General features: G+C 41.6%; 1 protein-coding gene across 1 annotated transcript in view; it reads left to right on the top strand.

Moving 5' to 3' along the window:
• The first annotated feature begins 16,835 nt into the window (after window positions 1-16,835).
• Window positions 16,836-18,540, top strand: part of GALNT2 (polypeptide N-acetylgalactosaminyltransferase 2) — a 72,448-nt gene continuing 70,743 nt past the window's right edge. The window contains 1 exon segment of the mRNA XM_032215893.1: window positions 16,836-17,055. Within this exon segment, the coding sequence (XP_032071784.1) occupies window positions 16,945-17,055 (111 nt within the window). The 5' untranslated portion in view covers window positions 16,836-16,944.

Genomic DNA, 18,540 nt, shown 5'->3' with positions numbered 1-18,540 from the left:
CAGTGGTATTTCACTACAAGGGCATTTTATTCTACCAACACCAACAGCCTGTTTAGAAAGGAGTGGAACCATTGCAGAATTCCTAACCATAAGGCATGGTTTATAGTGTAGAAAGCCACTGAGAGATCTAAAACAAGGCCAGAGTACTGCACAGTTCCCATGCAGATTCTCATTACAGGTCATCCACAAGACTGACCAATTTCTGTCTCATGCCTAGGTCTGAATCCCAACTGGAATTGATTTTGTATTACTTCTGTTAGTTTGCAAATATGATGGTGCTTTATACAAGTTAGATAACTTGTTTATCCAGATAGCACTTCTCAGTTTGTCTCAGATGTTTGTCATGTTCCATAAAACTGGAAATGGCATTCTGGAACTTCTGCATATGCAAGATGTACTCTGCTGGGATTTCTCTTTTAAAACACCGAGAAACAGGAAAATGGGTAGAATATGCTCCTTAAAACCTAAGGTTGGAATTCACTACATCCATACATAGCTTGATTCTGAATGTTGTTATAATTTTATTTCATGCTGCATGCTGATTTTTATGATCTATGAACTTCAGGACTGAGATTTCAGTTGCAATATTAGACTTTGTAATTTGCTTATCCTATTTTTATGAGTTAGCAATCTAGTGTAAATTGTAGTTAAGCTGTTCCATGTGAACTGTTTGCTGAAGTGATTCCAGAGGTATGGTATACTGGGCAATGAAGTCTTTGGAACCAGACCAGGGCCTGAATTTAAAAAAAAAAAAAACATGACATACACAGAGGTGTGCTGACTTAACTCAATGTCACTTTCTCTGTCAGAAGGCAGAGTATTTCTTCAATTCCCCTATAATTTGACATTTCTATTCCATTAGTTTTATTCAGTATACTTCATTCACTGATGTAACACTTCCTCTGTCAATTATATCAAATAATATTTACATGGAAAGAGCTGATTATCATCTCAGGAACTCTTCAAGCAATTATTGTAATCATCGACAAAGAAGATCAACGGAAGGTCAAACCTATCCTAATAATGTGTATTCCAGAAGAGAGCTCTTCTCCATCTCACTTAATGAATTTTGGAATCACAATCTTAATTTTAAAAAATAAAATGCACTTTTCTCTGATCAGAGCAGATGCCATCAGAAAGAAGAAATTAGCTCTATGGTTCACCATTCATCATGCAAATGCAGAAGGTGGAAGATGGTAATTGGCCCAACATGCAACAATGTTTTAGGCATTGTTTAGCCGGCATGAGTAGTGTTCAGATGGCACAAGGGTGTGCCTTTCTTCTCTCAAAATTGATATCGTTACTGAAGAAACGATTGACCACAAATGGAGGGCAATTATTTCCAATGAACAGATATCAGCAGGGCTTGATTTTACACATCGTGTGAAGAGTTAATAGGATTTGTTTAGGGTAGTCTTAGGGTGCTGTGTGAACCCATAAATTACGGGTTATACCTTACCATAATATGTGAGCCCAGCAAACTGTGGTTGTTTTCATAAAGGAAGCCAACGCTAGGAAGTGCTGCTTCTCAGGGGTAATGCTAATGCTTCAGAATAGCCTCTGGGAGGAGATCAGAAGTGCTTCTCCAGCCCTTAATACTTTCAGGATGGTGTTCAAAACTAAGCTATTCTGGAGAACAACTCACTGATGTTTACATTCTGTACCATCTTTTATGTTGCTTTATTTTTGTGGTTGATACGTTACCCTAGCATAGATATTTTGGCCTCTGGAGTGTAAGAATGCTTCAAGCTGCAAGTTTCAATGAACTATTTATTAGCTAGTTTGTAATGTTCTGTGACCTGAAAAAACAAATCCCATGGCTTTTAAAATCTTTTGTCTTTGGTTCAGTATTTTGTATTTTATCTTTGTTTGAAACTTAATAGTTGGTTACAAAAAAAAATATCCCATGAACAAAGTTACCAGCTTTTCTGCAGTCCTACCTATGCCTCTGGTAGCACTTCCTGGTGAAGGTAAAGACAGTTTTGATCTGTTCTGGAAATGCAACCAAACCTCAGTTTAAGTCCAAATTATACAAGCTAAGTAACAACTACCTGCAAAGTAACAAATTGTTGGCCATATCCCATTAAAACAGAGGTTCATGCAGCATACTGACACATCATGATTCTAGGACTTATTGCTTCTGTGGAAGCATCTCTGATTTCTTTTAAGTTTTATTTTATGTTTCTGGCTTGAAGGATCTTGCTGGATAAGAACAAAATATCTCCTTTTCTTTTGGATGGGAATTTGTTAACTACTCCTAGGCCACTGAAGTGATGTGGCCACCCTATTTTGCACACCAGCCAATGCAGGTGTGTAGTGGTCCCTGGGTAATAAAATGAAACTTTTACTGTTCTGTGATTTCTATTAGTTGCATTTTATTTCACTGTTTTCTTGATTTGATATCGTCTTTGGGCTTTTTGTACATGACTGGGAATCGTTTAAAGTCTGGTAGCAGGAAATTACAATCCGTCCATCAACCAAACGAAATCTATTAAGGGAGCTTTATGTAGCCAAAGGTGTGTAGAAATACTTTCCATTTGTTGATGTTCCTTATATTGTTCTGACAGGCTCCATTAGATCTCTAAATGATGCACAGTAGATTGGGTAGATAGTTGAGATGGGGGAAAATGATAAACTAGATCTAGATGTATTTGAAGTACAGTCACAGTTCATAAAGAATTACTGTTTCCCTTCACAGGTCTGGCACATCCTATTTTTTATCACTGAATATATTGTTTAATCTCACCTTGTCTGACTTTATAGCTTAAGCCATTAATGCCATTTATCAAAATAAATCTTTTCCTTGTTATGTAACTAAAATTCATGAAAGCCAAGACTGACTAATGAGATTCAGAACTTCCATGTATGACTCACTTCACTCATTCACTTTGGTTCTTCCTTAAATTATTGTCCTTCTTTATATTTGAACTCAGCAAGCAAGCTGAGTTCTTTGCAATGCATATGAACCCTTGGGAGTAAAACAGAAACCTGAACAATGCTGGAGTGCAGAAATGCAAAAAGACAAACGACATGACCATTCAACTAGCTGTGGCTAATAGTGACATCATTTCCTCCTTTTGAATTTTGAATACATGATAAAAAACAGCCTGGAAATCAAAATGGCACTCCCCTATTAAAATAAGATAGTTAATGAGAGAATCAGTAAAATGTAGTGATTGGACTGAGACTAGGGAGATCCATGGTTACACACTATTAATTATTGTTGATTTTTCTATATGAGATCCTAAGTTCATAGACCCAAGGAAGGATATAAAGGCAAAATAGAAGAAATATATCCCAGTTCTTAGTTTGAGATGGATTTTTCTGATCTCTGTGGTAGAAAAGGAAATATGTCAAATATGTAAACAAAACAAAACAAAATTCATTATATAAAACTTTATAAAATAAATTTAAGTGTGTCTGTGTTTGTGTGTATTTTATTTATTTATATATATATAAAACAGCACAAATACAACAAATGTAACAAAAAGGCAACAGTAAAAATATTGGGTTTCTGTCTGGATGGTCTCTTGTGACGAGCCGAAGGACAGAGAATGGAAGTAGTGATCTTCCTCCCATATTTGGGCATACCGGGGGTTGTAAATGTTGTATTTGTGCTGATAAATAAATAAAGGGAGACTAGTATAGATCTATTTCAAGCTATTTAGCTCTCATCAGCTAGCCATACCCTTACTGGGATTCGAACCTGTGCTGTATTACATCTTAGGCAGATGTCTTAACCATTAAGCCACAGGTCCTCCTCCTTATCAGCTGAAGCCAGGGAAGTAGGTATATATTTAGTGTCACAACCCCTGGTATGCCCCAATTATAGGAGGAAGCTAACTGCTTCCATTATCTGTCTATCCGCTCGTCACAAGAGGCCATCACGACAGAAACCCAATATTTTTACTGTTGCCTTATCAACCACAAAAAGGCATACCAGGGGTTGTGACACTAATATGTATGTATGTATGTATGTATGTATGTATGTATGTATGTATGTATAATGTAAAAAAAGTATACAATCTATCAGCAATGAAGCTCCTGGTAAGATTGTGGATTTTTGGGCTGGATTTGCATACTAAGATTTTTTTAAATAATAGCCATATCAGCCTAAATCACACATAAGTCATAAATCATGATATTATGAGCTGAAGTATTGTAATTCATAGAATACACAACCTATACAATACAACAATGAAACTAACCATATTATGACTGCAAGAGAATTATGAGGGTAGATGTGATATCGGCAACGTATAAATGCATGTCTGTCATCTTCTCTTTTCTAGAAGCAGCTGTGAAGGACTGGTGAGATGTCACGGAGTGAAAAGATAAATCAGCCTTCCCTCAACTGCCCCTTTGCCAATGGATTAGCCACATTCTCTGGCTGGGAATTCTTGAAACTGCAAATGCTTGTTGACAATATGTTTTCTTTATTGTAAAGGTAGTGTGGATGTAGTGGTATTGGATTGTGACTGGGGAGGCCAGATTCAAGTCCACCCCAAGTCCTTCTTGGAACCTCCCTGGTGATCAAGGATGATAAGGGGTCTGGAAGTTAAATCATATAATGAATGCCTAAGAGAACTAGATATGCTTAGCCTAATGAAGAGAAGGCTCAAAGGAGGCATAACTGCAGTAATCCAATACTTGAAATTTAATCAACGAAACAGCCTGCTCCCGGAGTTTTGGGTGCTCCATCGCTGGAGGTTTTCAAGAAAAGATTGGACAGCCATTTGTCTGGGATGGTTTAAGGACTCCTGGTTTGAGTTGGACTAGAAAACCTCCAAGGTCCCTTCTAGTTCTATGATTCTATGCTTTAAGTTAGTCATTTGCTCTCATATGGTTATTGTCAGGGCAAATTTGAGGAGAGGGTGCCAGGTATGATCCTTTGAGAAAGGTGGGATATAAATCTAACATAATCTAATAGGACAATAATAAACTTTATGCTCCACAGAGCCAACCCCAACCATCCACAGAAAGATCAGAGTATAACCTGAAGATGAGGTATGGAGAAAGAAGCAGCTAGAGGGAGAAGGTATAGGAAAGAATGGCAGGAGAAGGACTCATGTATCATAGCAAAAGTAAGACGTTTAGTAGAGTGGTAGTAGCAAGAAGATAAGGAGACATAATGGCGTATCATGGTGAAAGAAGAGAAATGTAGAGGAGGGTATTCATATGGAAGCCAGGTCTCCTAGGACAAAACACTACAGCATCCATAACATATATGAAATGGCTTGTGGAGGGAGGGCATAACACGATGGAATTTATCCAGTTAGTTAGTTGATGGAAGGCTAAATATTTCTCTCATACTTCTGGGAATTTCCCAATGACTCATCATGTGAGTAGAGCATATCACTGAGTTACTGGACATCATTTAACACACAACATGCATATTTAGCATTCATATACGCCCTTTCCCCACTTGAACATTTTTAGGTGTTTAGCCTTGGAACTCTATTATTTCCAGTTCCAATTATTCACAGGGTTCAACTTATTTAACTCAGTCATACCCAAGCACCATCAAACACCACTTAATGAATCTCCAAAATCAAAATCCAATCATAGTTGGAGAGAAAATACAGCTAAAAAAAGCATATTTCTATTTGTAGAGCGCTCTATCTAAAGATGAATTGGTTGAAGAGGCCAAGCTTTGCCTACCATTGTGTGTTGGCCAAGCTTGTTAGTGAGGGAGCAGTGCAAAAGTTCTCACTAAATAAAGGTTTATGGGAACTTCAGGCTCTTTGGAAGAAATATGGGGGGCTATGCAATTCTGACCCAGTGAGGGGGATAGGACACTGCCAAAACCACTGATAAGATTTGGCTGAGTGAGTTACTGCCTGGGTAAAGGCTTTGAGACAGAACTTTAAAGCTAAGAATATTATCCCTCTGAGTGAATGAAGGCATGAATTTGTCTTAGTGTTTTTCAAACGCAACACCTTTATGAAGTGTGGACTTCAACTCCTAATATATTGGATAGAGAACTCTGGGAGTTGAAGTCCATTCATTTTAAAGTTGTTGAGTTGAGAAACATGGCCTTAGATCATGTTGTGTAAAAAGGTGGCCAACAATCAACCGCATAAATGCAAGGCATGAAGAAGAATATAATATGCTCAAGTCATAGTATTTATTGCTCTAAAAAATATTAGAGCTGAACTATTGGCATGTAAGTAGGTCACATCTGAGAAACATGCTTGTTTTTTCCCTGTTGCCTAATACCATACAGTCCATTTTCTTAGCAACAAAATTAATCGTGATAAGCATCCAGTAATAACTGAGTCATTTATTGTCAGAAAGAGTACTAGCAATCTGCATTTGGTGATTATGCTCAGAAGAATGAAAATGACAAGCCAGCCTCCCTCAGCAACCAAGAAAGAAACCACTTAACTCCATTTCGCAGAATTAAGAGTACTTTTACTGGTTATGAAAAGATAGCAGCTAAGCAAAGCAAGATCTGAGGCAAAAGTGCGCGTAATCATAGATATCAATATGTGACCCAACCCCCTCCCCCTGGTAACCCCATCCCTAGTCCAATCTGCAAATCCCTCAGGTGTCATGTGAGTTCCATCTTCAAAAAACATCATCAGGTTGGTATGCAGGACAGCTGGCCTTGGCGGGGCCCATCCACTATCTCCAGCATGCGCAGTAGATGGTGAGAACAAAACTCCCTTTTTACAATCTCTCCTGTACTTAAAACTTCCCTTCTCAAATACCATGCCACCCGCATTTCAATGGCAGCCGAAAGCAAGTAGCGAAACAGAGGCTGACAGAAAATTGGATCACCAAAGCAGAACATGGGTGCATTGTTGCCCTTAGGACACATTCGTTTTTCTCTTTCAAAAATGTGTTCTTCAGCACAAGTGGCTTCAGAGGAATTAAGTGACTGCTAATCAGAAGACCCACATGTCTTTTTTTTTAAGTGATAAAGTTGAATTCTGCAAACAAAGTCTTCTGAACCTTCAAAACAAGAGAACCCAAGACCTTCACAAGTCAAGGGCTAAAGTTCTGCCTGCGTATTTGAAATATCCTATTGATATTTGTAGCTAATGCAAATATCATTCCAGGTAATGCTATGAAACTCCCATATTCAAAACTGAATGCAAGTATATGCAAATTTATGCTGTAGTTTGCAAACGTATAGTTTCCCTCATACATCAGGGAAATTCCTAATTACTCATCAGGTAAATTGATTGCCTAGTGAATTACTGGTCATCATTTAACATTCAATATGCATATTTAGCACACATATAAAAACACCTGTTTCCTGCTTGAACATTTTTAGGTGTTTAGCCTTGGGACTCTATTTTAATTTCCAGCCACATGTCTGGACTGGAGATTATAATTCACAGCACTGGAGGGGAACAAGTCAGGGAAACCTGGGCAGAAAAGTGATCATAATAATCTTTCTAGTAACCGCTAAGGTTAAGTGCAAAGACAATTTTGAGGGGGATCTCTGCAGGCACATTGTCTGGGTCTACATATTGTAATAAACTACAGTATATTCCAAATTAGTGCAATGTGTGAACTCAATTGATCAAGAAGAAAATATCCAGATCTACTTTACAGTTGAGATCATTATGCACAGATGCATATGGGCAATTCTGATCTATAAATATTTGATGATTTACTTTGGTTTTTGCACTGGAATGGTCACAATGCAATTCCAACAAGCTATTACTTTGTGGATGTTTCTTTTACAATTGTTTATTGTATACATTATCTCTTTATGTGTTTTCTCTTGTAAACAACTGAGTCCCTTAAGGATTTGGCAGTCTGTGTATATGATTAATAAATAAAGACATTGGAGCATCAGAAATGGCTCCTCTGGAGAAGTGTTTATTGTTATTCTTCCTAAGGCTGGAACAACAATAGTTGTTTGTTCACTGCTCCTGGCTCTGCTTGGGGGATGTGGGAACAATGTCCTATTAGTTGCCTCTTCATACCATGTATATCAGCTAGCCACAAAAAACAATTTTTGAGCTACATTGGCTCGGACCAGCCAAGGGGAGAAGCTTCCAACATCTTCTGGGATAAGGCACTTTGTATAATAGTTGTACAAATGGTGCAACTTGCTTTCTCTTGTGCTCATGGGAAGGTCTATTCTTTACTGGAATTGCCAAGACAATTGTGAAATCAATTCAATTCTCAGCATATTGAATACAGTCTCAAGGCCAATCAGTCTACTGCACACTTGAGTCCAATCTTACTATTAAATGCTGCATGATTGGCCAAGTTTCGGTTGCTCCACAATAAGGAAATGTGTGTCAGATTAACATAGGGCTGTTTTTAAGACTAGACTGTGGCAAGGCTGTGATTCCTATGTGTCAATGCCAGATCCCTTCTCCATGGCCAATTCTGTAGTGCTGCATGCCTTCGTTCCAACCTATTTCTACTGCTTCTGTTAATTAAGTAAGAGCAATGCCAACAAGCTAAAATCTTAACAGCACACAATCTCACCAGAGAGACCACTCAATGGTTATTCTCGGGCATCATAATCTGGCACCCTAAAAGACAAAAGCTTTATATATATACTAGCTGTACCCGGCCACGCATTGCTGTGGCCCATTCTGGCTAAATAGAAAAGAAAGAAAAGAGAAAGCGCAATTTTCTAATATGTTTAATTTCACAATGCTTGTGGGTATACAATATTTTTTGTTGTTCCATTGTCTGTACAGATATAGAGATTGTCTGGTTTGCCAACTCTAGAACACGCAACATATAATTGTCCATGTGAGAAACAATTTTCAATTGCTGGAAAGACGTTGGACCGGGCACACTTACCAACAGCATGCGAAGAAAGAAACATGGTGGTTCCCTCTGGGCAGAGTCTTGCCGTTGACAGCAGCAGCAAGGTTTGTGAGGGTCTTGCCCACCTGGCAGGCCCTGCCACTCACTGCATCGGCCATGGCTTCCCCAGCAGAGGTGGCCTCCTCTTGGAAGTGAGCAACGGTGACTCCTGCAAGAGCCGCCATGGAGGATGCTCCCGCAGGCCCCAGCCTGGCACACTCCAAGGTCCCTGCGACGGGCAGCCTCTGAAACAATGGGCTAGATGTGGCCCCTCGAGACATGGGTGGGGGGACCCCAGTGTGGGTGGGAGGCTGGGGGTGTCCCCTGTGGGCATAGTGGGGCGGTGGATGGGCGCTGCCATTGGTCAGGCCTCGGGGCTGCTGGGCCGGGCGAGGCTGGTTGGGGAAGATGGCGCCGGGGATGTCAGCCTCATGGAAGTTGTTGAGCGTCTCCTCTGAGGAGCTGCGTTCGGGCTCCCCCAAGTTGGTGGCTCGGGAGAGCGAGACATCCAGGATCTCAGAGGAGAAGTCCTCGGTGTGTGACTCGTCATAGCTCTCCGTGTCTTTGGCGATGCTGTTGTTGGAGCTGAGGCTGGCTGAGATCTGCGCCGGGGTCATGCTGGTGATCTGGAAGCCACTCTTCTTCTTCAACTGGGTGCCTGCCAGACCCCTGATGTCTCCTCCCCCCTGCGAGAGCAGTGCCAGGCTCTGCGGTGGAGGCACCCCGGGAGGGCAGGAGGAGACAGAGGTGGTGGCAGAGGCCAGGGGATGCAGCGTCAGGTTCCTGAGCCTATAAATGGTCTCTCAGTAGGAATGGTTCAGTAGGAATCACAATCATGGGAAAGACAGCTGACCTGACAGTTGTGCAGAAAACCATCATTGACACCCTCCATAAGGAGGGAAAGACTCAAAAGGTAATTTACAAAAGAAGTTGGATGTTCCCAAAGTGCTGTATCAAAGCACATAAATAGGAAGTTATGTGGAAGGGAAAAGTGTGGAAGAAAAAGGTGCACAAGCAGCAGGGATGACCGCAGCCTGGAGAGGATTGTCAGGAAAAGGCCATTCAAAAGTGTTGGGGACTTTCACAAGGAGTGGACTGAGGCTGGAGTCAGTGCATCAAGAGGCACCACAGACAGTCGGATCCTGGACATGGGCTTCAAATGTCATATTCCTCTTGTCAAGCTGCTCCTGAACAACAAACAACATTAGAAGCGTCTTACCTGGGCTAAAGAAAAACAGACTTGGTCTGTTGCTTAGTGGTCCAAAGTCCTCTTTTCTGATGAGAGCAACATTTGCATCTCATTTGGAAACCAAGGACCCAGAGTATGGAGGAAGAATGGAGAGGCACACACTGCAAGATGCTTGAAGTCCAGTGTGAAGTTTCCACAGTCTGTGTTGATTTGGGAAGTCATGTCACCTGCTGGTGTTGGTCCACTGTGCTTCATTAAGTCCAGGGTCAACACAGCCGTCTACCAGGAGATTTTGGAGCACTTCATGTTTCCTTCCACAGATGAGCTTTATGGGGATGCTGACTTCATTTTCCAGCAGGACTTGGCACCTGCCCACACTGCCAAAAGCACCAAAACCTGGTTCAATGACCGTGGGATTACTGTGCTTGATTGGCCAGCAAACTCGCGTGACCTGAACCCCATAGAGAATCTATGGGCCATTGTCAAGAGAAAGTTGAGAGACATGAGGCCGAACAATGCAGAAGAGCTGATAACGACTATTGAAACATCCTGGTCTTCCATAACACCTCAGCAGTGCCACAGGCTGATAGCTTCCATACCATGCCACATTGAGGCAGTAATTGCTGCAAAAGGAGCCCAAACCAAGTACTGAGTATATATGCATGCTTATACTTTTCAGAGGTCTGATATTGTTCTATGTACAATCCTTGTTTTATCGATTGCATGTAATATTCTAATTTTCTGAGATTGTGGATTTGGGGTTTTCATGAGCTGTAAGCCATAATCATCACAAAGCTCAGTGCCATTGTGGTCATCTTGCCCTTTTAATATGACCACCTCTGCAGATGTGGGAAGGGCACTTTTCTGCATCTGCAGTTCATTAAATGGAGGTTTGTTTCATCAAGATTTTACAGTATGTCATGTCCATTTTACCGAGAAATCATTAGATAACAAAATAGGAGATACCACAGAGAAGCGTAAGTGGTAATTCTTGCTTTTAGTTTTCAGATGAATTGTGATTGTTGCATAAGAAATCTTGTATTTGGAAGCATCCTTATATTATTGTGCATAGTTGTTTACTTATGTGTATCTCCTCCCACATTTGTTATTATCCTTAAAAAAAAACTACATGGTTGCAATCAGTCTTGTTAAACAATAACATTGTAAAAACTACAGAAACATTGTAGTGATTCATCAAAAAGTGTAGTGATCTCATTCTTAAAAATTCCAGTTTGGCTGAAAATGTTTGGGTCTATTAACATCTTAAATTACAAAGTAGTGCAACAGTACATTTCAGCCCTCCAGTTGGTTTTAGTAGGATTTTTCCGATCTCAAGGAGATCAGTGTGTTAAAAACAATGAGTAGAGAAAGAATAAAAAGAGAAAGAATAATAATTTGGTTTACAATGCAGGATATGGCTCTGATTTTCAGAGGAATCATTCCAGGCATGAACTCATTACAGAAACATAGAAATCCAGGACAGCTAATTCCCTCTTCCCAAAAGAAGCTCAAATTTGTCTAAACATCAATCAGTTAATGTTCTGACCTAGGCTTCCCAAGAACATGAAGCAAACTCCTTATCCTGACAAAAAACCCTTTCACTAATTTACTGTGAATTTGCTCATTCACATCCAGCAAAGTCTTTCAGGGAAGGATTTAGTCACAGACCTTATCTGGCTTGGAGAGGTGCCAGGCCAATAGCTGCAAAACTTGGCAAGGAGTCTCGGAGAGTCACGAACCAATTAAGTGAACTAATTGTGTCCTGCAAACTTCACTCCACTTTCCTCCTCTTTTATTTCTTCTGGGAGGGGCCATTCATTGTCCACCTGTGGCCTTACACCAAAGTCGACTCCTGTTCTTTAGCTGTTCCTGTTGTCTGGCAACTCTGCGCAGAGGCACACTGGGAACAGGCTCCAGCTGTCCGTCTGCCTCACTGAAGCCTGACGCCGAAGGCGGCTGATAACACATACGGCTCTGGCCCCTTCTCTTCCTCCAACACAGAGCCCTTATCAGAGGCTTCCCCAGATTCCAGGACTAGCCCATGTTCCTCCCCAACCTCCTCACTGTCCGAATCTGCTGCCAGTTCAACAATTAAGATGAAAGTCAAATTAACACAAAGTGTGACAACAGCAGAGTAATATACTGAAAATAAGATTTGCCCTAATCATGTAGATAGCCAGGATCTGACTTAACCTAGCAACAGTGATGTACAACTGCAGCAGTATGTAGACTTTGCTTGCATTTAGGATAAGAAAAGTATGAACTGTTAAAAACAAAACAATGTTATGCATTTGATGTAATCTCCGTAGGGGAAAGCTAGGGAGAGATTAATCTGTTCAGCTGCTCCTTGGGATGAGCTGTTCCTTTAATGAATCTAATCTTATGTAACATTTAAACAGGTTTTTGGTATAGAATATTGAAGGAACCTAGATTTGTTTGGAACTATAGTGGGCTTTAAAATAAACAGGGAACCACAGTACATGTTAAAAATATGACTTTTAAAAATCTTAGTTGAATTTTAAGATGGAGAAAAAGGGGAAATACCTGGGGTTTTACATTGACGAACACAGATTCTAAATTGTTTCAAAATAACTTTGTGCCTCTTTAAAATGATACTAAAAAGGCTTATTAAAAGGACACAAATTGTAACTATCTTTATTGGGTTGAATCTTTGTAATTTAGATGAATGTTTTACTAAATATGCTTTTTCTGTTTCACACTCTACCAATATTTATAACTGATAACTGTTAAAAAAATACTGACATTAAGATATAATTCAAAGGTATTGACGTTAAAAATGAAAAATAACATACATTTTCTCAGATTCTTCAGATCACTCCCTGGTTTACCTGGGTGCAACGCTGTTAAGTATAGGAGTAAATACAATGGTCCAAAGATTGTTAGAGATATGTCCAGATAATTGGTACAAGATGAAAACTATACTTCTGTAGCCAATTTTTTTCTTATGGACAAGAATTAGATATGAATTATTGCAAGATGCTAAGGAAAAAGGATGTTTGGGTTTACACAATTTGAAATTGTACTTTTATGCTTGCTGTTTGTTCTGGCTAAGTGGCTGACTCTGCAGAAGAAGAGGTTTCTTGAGCCGCAGTGTCATGAATGAGGATTTGGATAGCACACCTATTTATACAATGATAAGGTTAAAGTAAATGTTGATTTCAACAATCACTGTTAGACATGCCATCCTAAGAGTTAGGAATAAATGTAAAATAAGAGGTTTGTAAAGGGGCATGCATAAGCGCACCAGCGTGCCCACCGCCTGTCTTATATGTACTTATACCTGCTTATACTTACCGTATATGTTTATATGTTATATTCATACATATACTTGTTTTCTCATACATGCTTGACAAATCAAATAAAATTAAAAAATAAATAAATAAGGTTCTTTGTGAAGATGCTCCTTTGGATAGCCCCCAAGCAGCTTTTTAAAAGAAAAGAAATGGTGGTAAAATCAGACTGGTAGACTTGTGGTCAAATAATTTTGTTTTAATTATGGTGACGGTATCCTCATATTTAAAGAGGTGTTGGAATTAGAAGGACATGTTTATATTGGTTTGCATATTTACAATTGAAAGATTTACAATTTAAATTAGATGTAAAAAGTTATATTTGATTTTGTAAAAAATGAATTGGAAATTCTATTGTCTGGTAATGATGGGACCTATTATTGCAAAGGTTTATAAATTGCTATTCAAATTGAACTTGGAGAATGAGTATGTAAAGCATTGTATGGTTCAGTGGACAAAGAAATTTGGATATAATATAATGCTTGAACAATGGGAAAATATGCGGATGAAAGATTTAAAATTTACATTAAATTATAATTTCAAAGAAGAAAAGTACCAATTGTTAAAGAGAAAACAATGCCATGCAGTTGGTTGAATCTTCCTAGAGCAAAGTTGATTGAATCTTTCCCTAGTACTAGGGAAAGATTAATCAGATTAGCTGCTTCTTGGATGAGCTGTTTGTGTTGATGAATGTTGTGTTATATAACATTTAAACAGGTTTCAGTCTTACCTTTCCTTTCCTACCATGTTAGTTATTTTTTCCCTTCATTTCCATTCTTATTTAACCCTTTTTTCTTTTCTATCCTTTCCTATCTTTCCCAATGCTATTACTCCTTTATGTCATGTCATTTTATCTCCTCCTATCTCATCTCTCCTCTCCTTCCTTCCCTCCCTTCCTTCTTTCCTTACAATGTGCATTGTGTGCGTATGTGCTTGTATTGTTTTGTATATGTAATAAAGGGAATGATTCGGGGTTCAATTATTTTTAAAATGAGGTAAACAAGCAATTCCAATAAATTATTAATACAATTATGTTTCTGTGCCTTGGCTTCTCTTTTTAGGGCAAAGTTCCTGGCAGAGGGAGAGAGAGAGGGAGGGAGGGAGAGAGGGAGGGAGGGAGGGAGAAGAGGAAGAAATAGCATTAAAAAAGTATAAAGGGTAACTGTTTGTTACACAGTCCATCCTGATTTTACTAGACTGAGCCAGTATATAGGAAACAATTCAATTTTGATTGTTTGCCAAAATACAGTAGCTCTGTCCTCTAGTTGTACACTATATATCCACTTAATTGTATTCTACAACAGTGAGACAAAATAGGGTGTATTGACAATAGTCCTTCAAAATAAACTATTTTGAGAGGATTTCATCTTCATAGAGTTATATGACCAATTGGGCAGGTTTTTCAAATTTTTAAAACTGTTGGTTTAAAATAATGGTATAAAAAACTCTTGACACTGAAGAGAGTAGGAATACTGAAATACAGGAAGAATACTGTGGGTACACATAAACACAAAGTTATATTTAGCAAGGTAGAAAGTAACTCTTTCCAAGCAGTCTCTTCATCTCCAAACTATTCACAGGCAACAGTCTGAAGAATCTCCAATGGCAGATTCAGTGATAAACATGGAGCTCATTTTTTTCCTTTTCTACCTGGTAAAACAAAATCAAACTATTGAAAATTTATCTGGAATCATCTATCACACAGGTGTCAAACTTGTGGTGTGATATTGCCAAGATGTGATGTTTTGCGATGTTTTTTTCTCTATCACCTCTTTGAATGACCAAAAAGAAAAGAAAACAAACCTCCAAACCTTCTGTGATATGAGCTCCTTAGGTAACCTAATTTGTAGGGTTGGTTTGAGATAAGGAAAAATGATGTGATCAAAGGACTCAGGACTACAAACACAGAAAAGTTGCAAAGAGAGCAATAGAAATGGGGGCAATTTTAGGAATTAAGACTTCCTGTATTTGCTATAACCTATTATTTAAAGTTTCATGAAGCCATGATACATTCATTCAGCTCCATATCCTTTTGGTTTTGGACAATTTGCATTCAATGATGATTCCCACGTGGGCATGTGGGAATCTCTCCGTTCATATTACAGGGTAGTCATTATATGAAGTGGGTCCCAATGTTTCCCATGTGCCAACCGATGCAGGGATGGCAGACAGTATCGTATTGTTCAATTTCTCCCTCATGCTCCTTCCATGTACCATGCAGAGCTAGACAACAAATCAAAACTACAATGAATTAAACGACTGGGTCTTATTCATTTCATAAAAAAAAAAAATCAGGAGTTTTAGGGAATTCCAAAGAGTAACTTATCTCCTTTCAACTGACTGTCCGTACTGGTCCCCCCATCCCCTTATTATTCCTGCTACTGTGAATCTTGCTCATTTACCTATCCTTGTTATGTTACTTATTCCTAATGCAATGGCACTAGCCAGCTAGTATTTTTCCTTGTTAGCACACTATGCTTCACTGACAACATGTGAGTTTAATGTTCTAGTCCCTCTGCCCAATCATGATTGACTATTCTATTCTTAGTTTAAAAACAGTAGCGTAGATGTACAAAAATAAAGATAGGCTATTATGATTTATAGGATGTCCCTCATTCTAATAAATGCAACCCAATAACTGTATTATTATTTTTCCATAACATTCCCAGAATAACTAAACCTATCAGAATATCAAATATTAAATCCACTACCATATCAGTCAATTTATCAAATCAGGTGGGAAGTGGCATAAGTAAGACCCAGTCATTAGTCATTGCATTCCTGTAGGCTCAAATCTTTGCACAGATCTGTGCTCCTATACCGGATGCCATCCATCCTTGCCATGAGTAAGCAGTTAGGAACAGTACGGTACAATCCTAAACAAGTGTGCTTGGAAATAATTAGTGTTCCGGGCAAATCTCATAAGGTTATCTTGCAACTTCTCCCTGCAGCAGCCCCTAACATGCATTCTTTTGACAGTAAAAACTCAGCGAGGAAAACACGCATTACACAATTCCCGACTGCTCTTACACAATCTCTCCCCTAGAAAATCGGCTACCCTTCATTGCCGCCGAGCTTAGGGATCAGACCCGGGCAAATACCCGTCCGATGCGGCGCGAGGCTTGGAGCCACGTTGCTGAAATCCGAATTTAGTATCCCTCCCCCCCCCCCCCCCCGAGAATCCAATGCCTCCCCGCTTTGCTCTCCGTATTTTGAAAGGGCATTTTGGAAACTGCAACGGGAAGATGGGTTCCCCGACTGGTAGTTAACGCAAAAGCAGCAGCCCTGCAAAGGGGGGGGGATGGGGTGTCAGATGGCGCTCCACAGCAGCGCCTGCCGGAGCTTCCAGGCAAGGAAGCCGGCTACCGGGCGCACACCGCGCCGACAGCCGCCTCAGCCTCTGGCGGGCGAGCGAGCCGGAGGGACCCCCAGGAGGTTTAGCGTGCGGCAGCCCGGGCGACGTTCCTCGCCCCGCCCCCGCGAGGCGGGGCGGGGCGGCTCGCGATTGGCCAGGGGGTGGGCGCTCGCCCTCTGCCCCCTGACCCTGCGCGGCGGCGGGCGGGCGGCGGTGGTGATAGAGGCAGCGGCTGCCGCCCGTTTCCTGCTGGCCTGGCGGCGGCTGGTGCCACTGCTCAGCGTTGGTCGGGCGGGAGAATAATGCGGCGCAGGTCTCGGCTGCTGCTCTGCTTCGCTTTCCTCTGGGTGCTGGGGATCGCCTACTACATGTACTCTGGGGGAAGCGCCGCGCTGGCCGGAGGCGGCAGGAAGGTAAGGGGAAAAAGGGAGCGGAGCCGCCGCACGCTCAGCTACCAGGGTGCCGTCGGGGTGGCTTGGGCAGGATGGGCGGGTGGACTGCTTGTGGCGGAGTGAGGGAGGTCTTCTCCAGCCGGCGTTTCCTCCTGATCCTCTCCGGACTCACCGGAGGCTCCAAACTCCGCTCTCCGGCGTGGGGTGTGTTTTATGTGGGTGTGTGTGTGTGTTTGTGCGGGGAGGACTAGTTTCTCACCCAGACGAGTCGCGGGGGGAGGAAAAGGGCTTCCTCTCCGGCTCGCCCGCCGTCCCCTCCCGTTTCTCCCGTTCCTGGCCGCTTTCTCCAATTGAAAAGTGGCGTCCGCCAGCCTGCCTGCGACTTTCCCTTCCAGTCTCTTCCCCGCCGACCCTGCTGGTCTGGGCAGGGAGGAAAAACCTGTCCAAGCTAGGCGGCGACCCTTCGGGGAAGGGTGAGTCGCGTCCATCATCCCCGGCAACATGGCTGCGGATGATGGGCGTGGACGGTCCAGCGCATCCGAAGGAAAAGTGGCGGCGGGGGGAGCAAAGCTGCCATACGGCGGGGGGGGGCGTGTGTGTGTGTGTGTATGTGTATGTGGCTGGGGGAAAAGCCCAAGGCTTGCGGAGCTTTCCAGCGGAGGGGAAAGCTCTGCCTTTCATCCTTCCGAGAAGGGAAATCGAAGCTCTCACTCTCTCTCGCCTCGGTGCAGTGCGGGTGTGCGCGATTCCATCTACGTTACGTTTCCGTTTTCCTCCTCCTCCTCCTCTCTCTCCCTTGGATAAGGGGAGGTGAGGCGGCTGCTTTTCCTCGCCTTCCACGACGGGGGTGGGGGATGGAGCCAAAGAATTCCCTTTGGGACAGAGGGAAGAGTGGGGTTACTAGTCCTTCTCGCCTCCTTCTGGCTCTCTTTCAGACGGGGTGGGGAGGATCCGCTTTCCCCCCCCTCGAGTCCTCCCTTCCCAGGAGGATTTCTTTCTTTTTTGAAAAAAAGAAAAAAGCAGATGGTTCCTTTCTGGACTTCAATCTGGTTTCTAACTCGTCATTAGTCGGGCCGCGTCCGCGTCCAAACCAACTGGAGCGAGCCACGTCGCGGATTGCGGGAAAATGAGCGTGGGAGAGAGGTGATTAGGGTAATGTGAAAACTGGCAACCCTCTCTACGCTCATTGGACTGGAGCAAAGGTCTTCAAACTTGGCAACTTTAAGACTTTTGGACTTCAACTCTCAGAATTATCCAGCCAGCTCTGCCAGAGAATTCTGGGATTTGAAGTTCACAAGTCTTAAAGTTGCCAAGTTTTGGGATCACTGGACTGGTGGAGCCCTTAATGGGATGCCTTGCTAGTCGTCGAGGCAGTTCCTCTTGGAACTTGAATGTATCATTGGACCCTTTGAGTCACCTTTCCTCACCTTTATTTCTCTCACTGATTTAGGTTTCTTTTTTTTTAAAGTGCACTTAACTGGGTAAAGTAACTACTGAGGAAGACCT

Source organism: Thamnophis elegans, chromosome 4 (assembly GCF_009769535.1).
Source record: "Thamnophis elegans isolate rThaEle1 chromosome 4, rThaEle1.pri, whole genome shotgun sequence".
Classification (NCBI taxonomy): Eukaryota; Metazoa; Chordata; class Lepidosauria; order Squamata; family Colubridae; genus Thamnophis; species Thamnophis elegans.
This window is presented reverse-complemented; position numbering and strand designations above follow the sequence as displayed.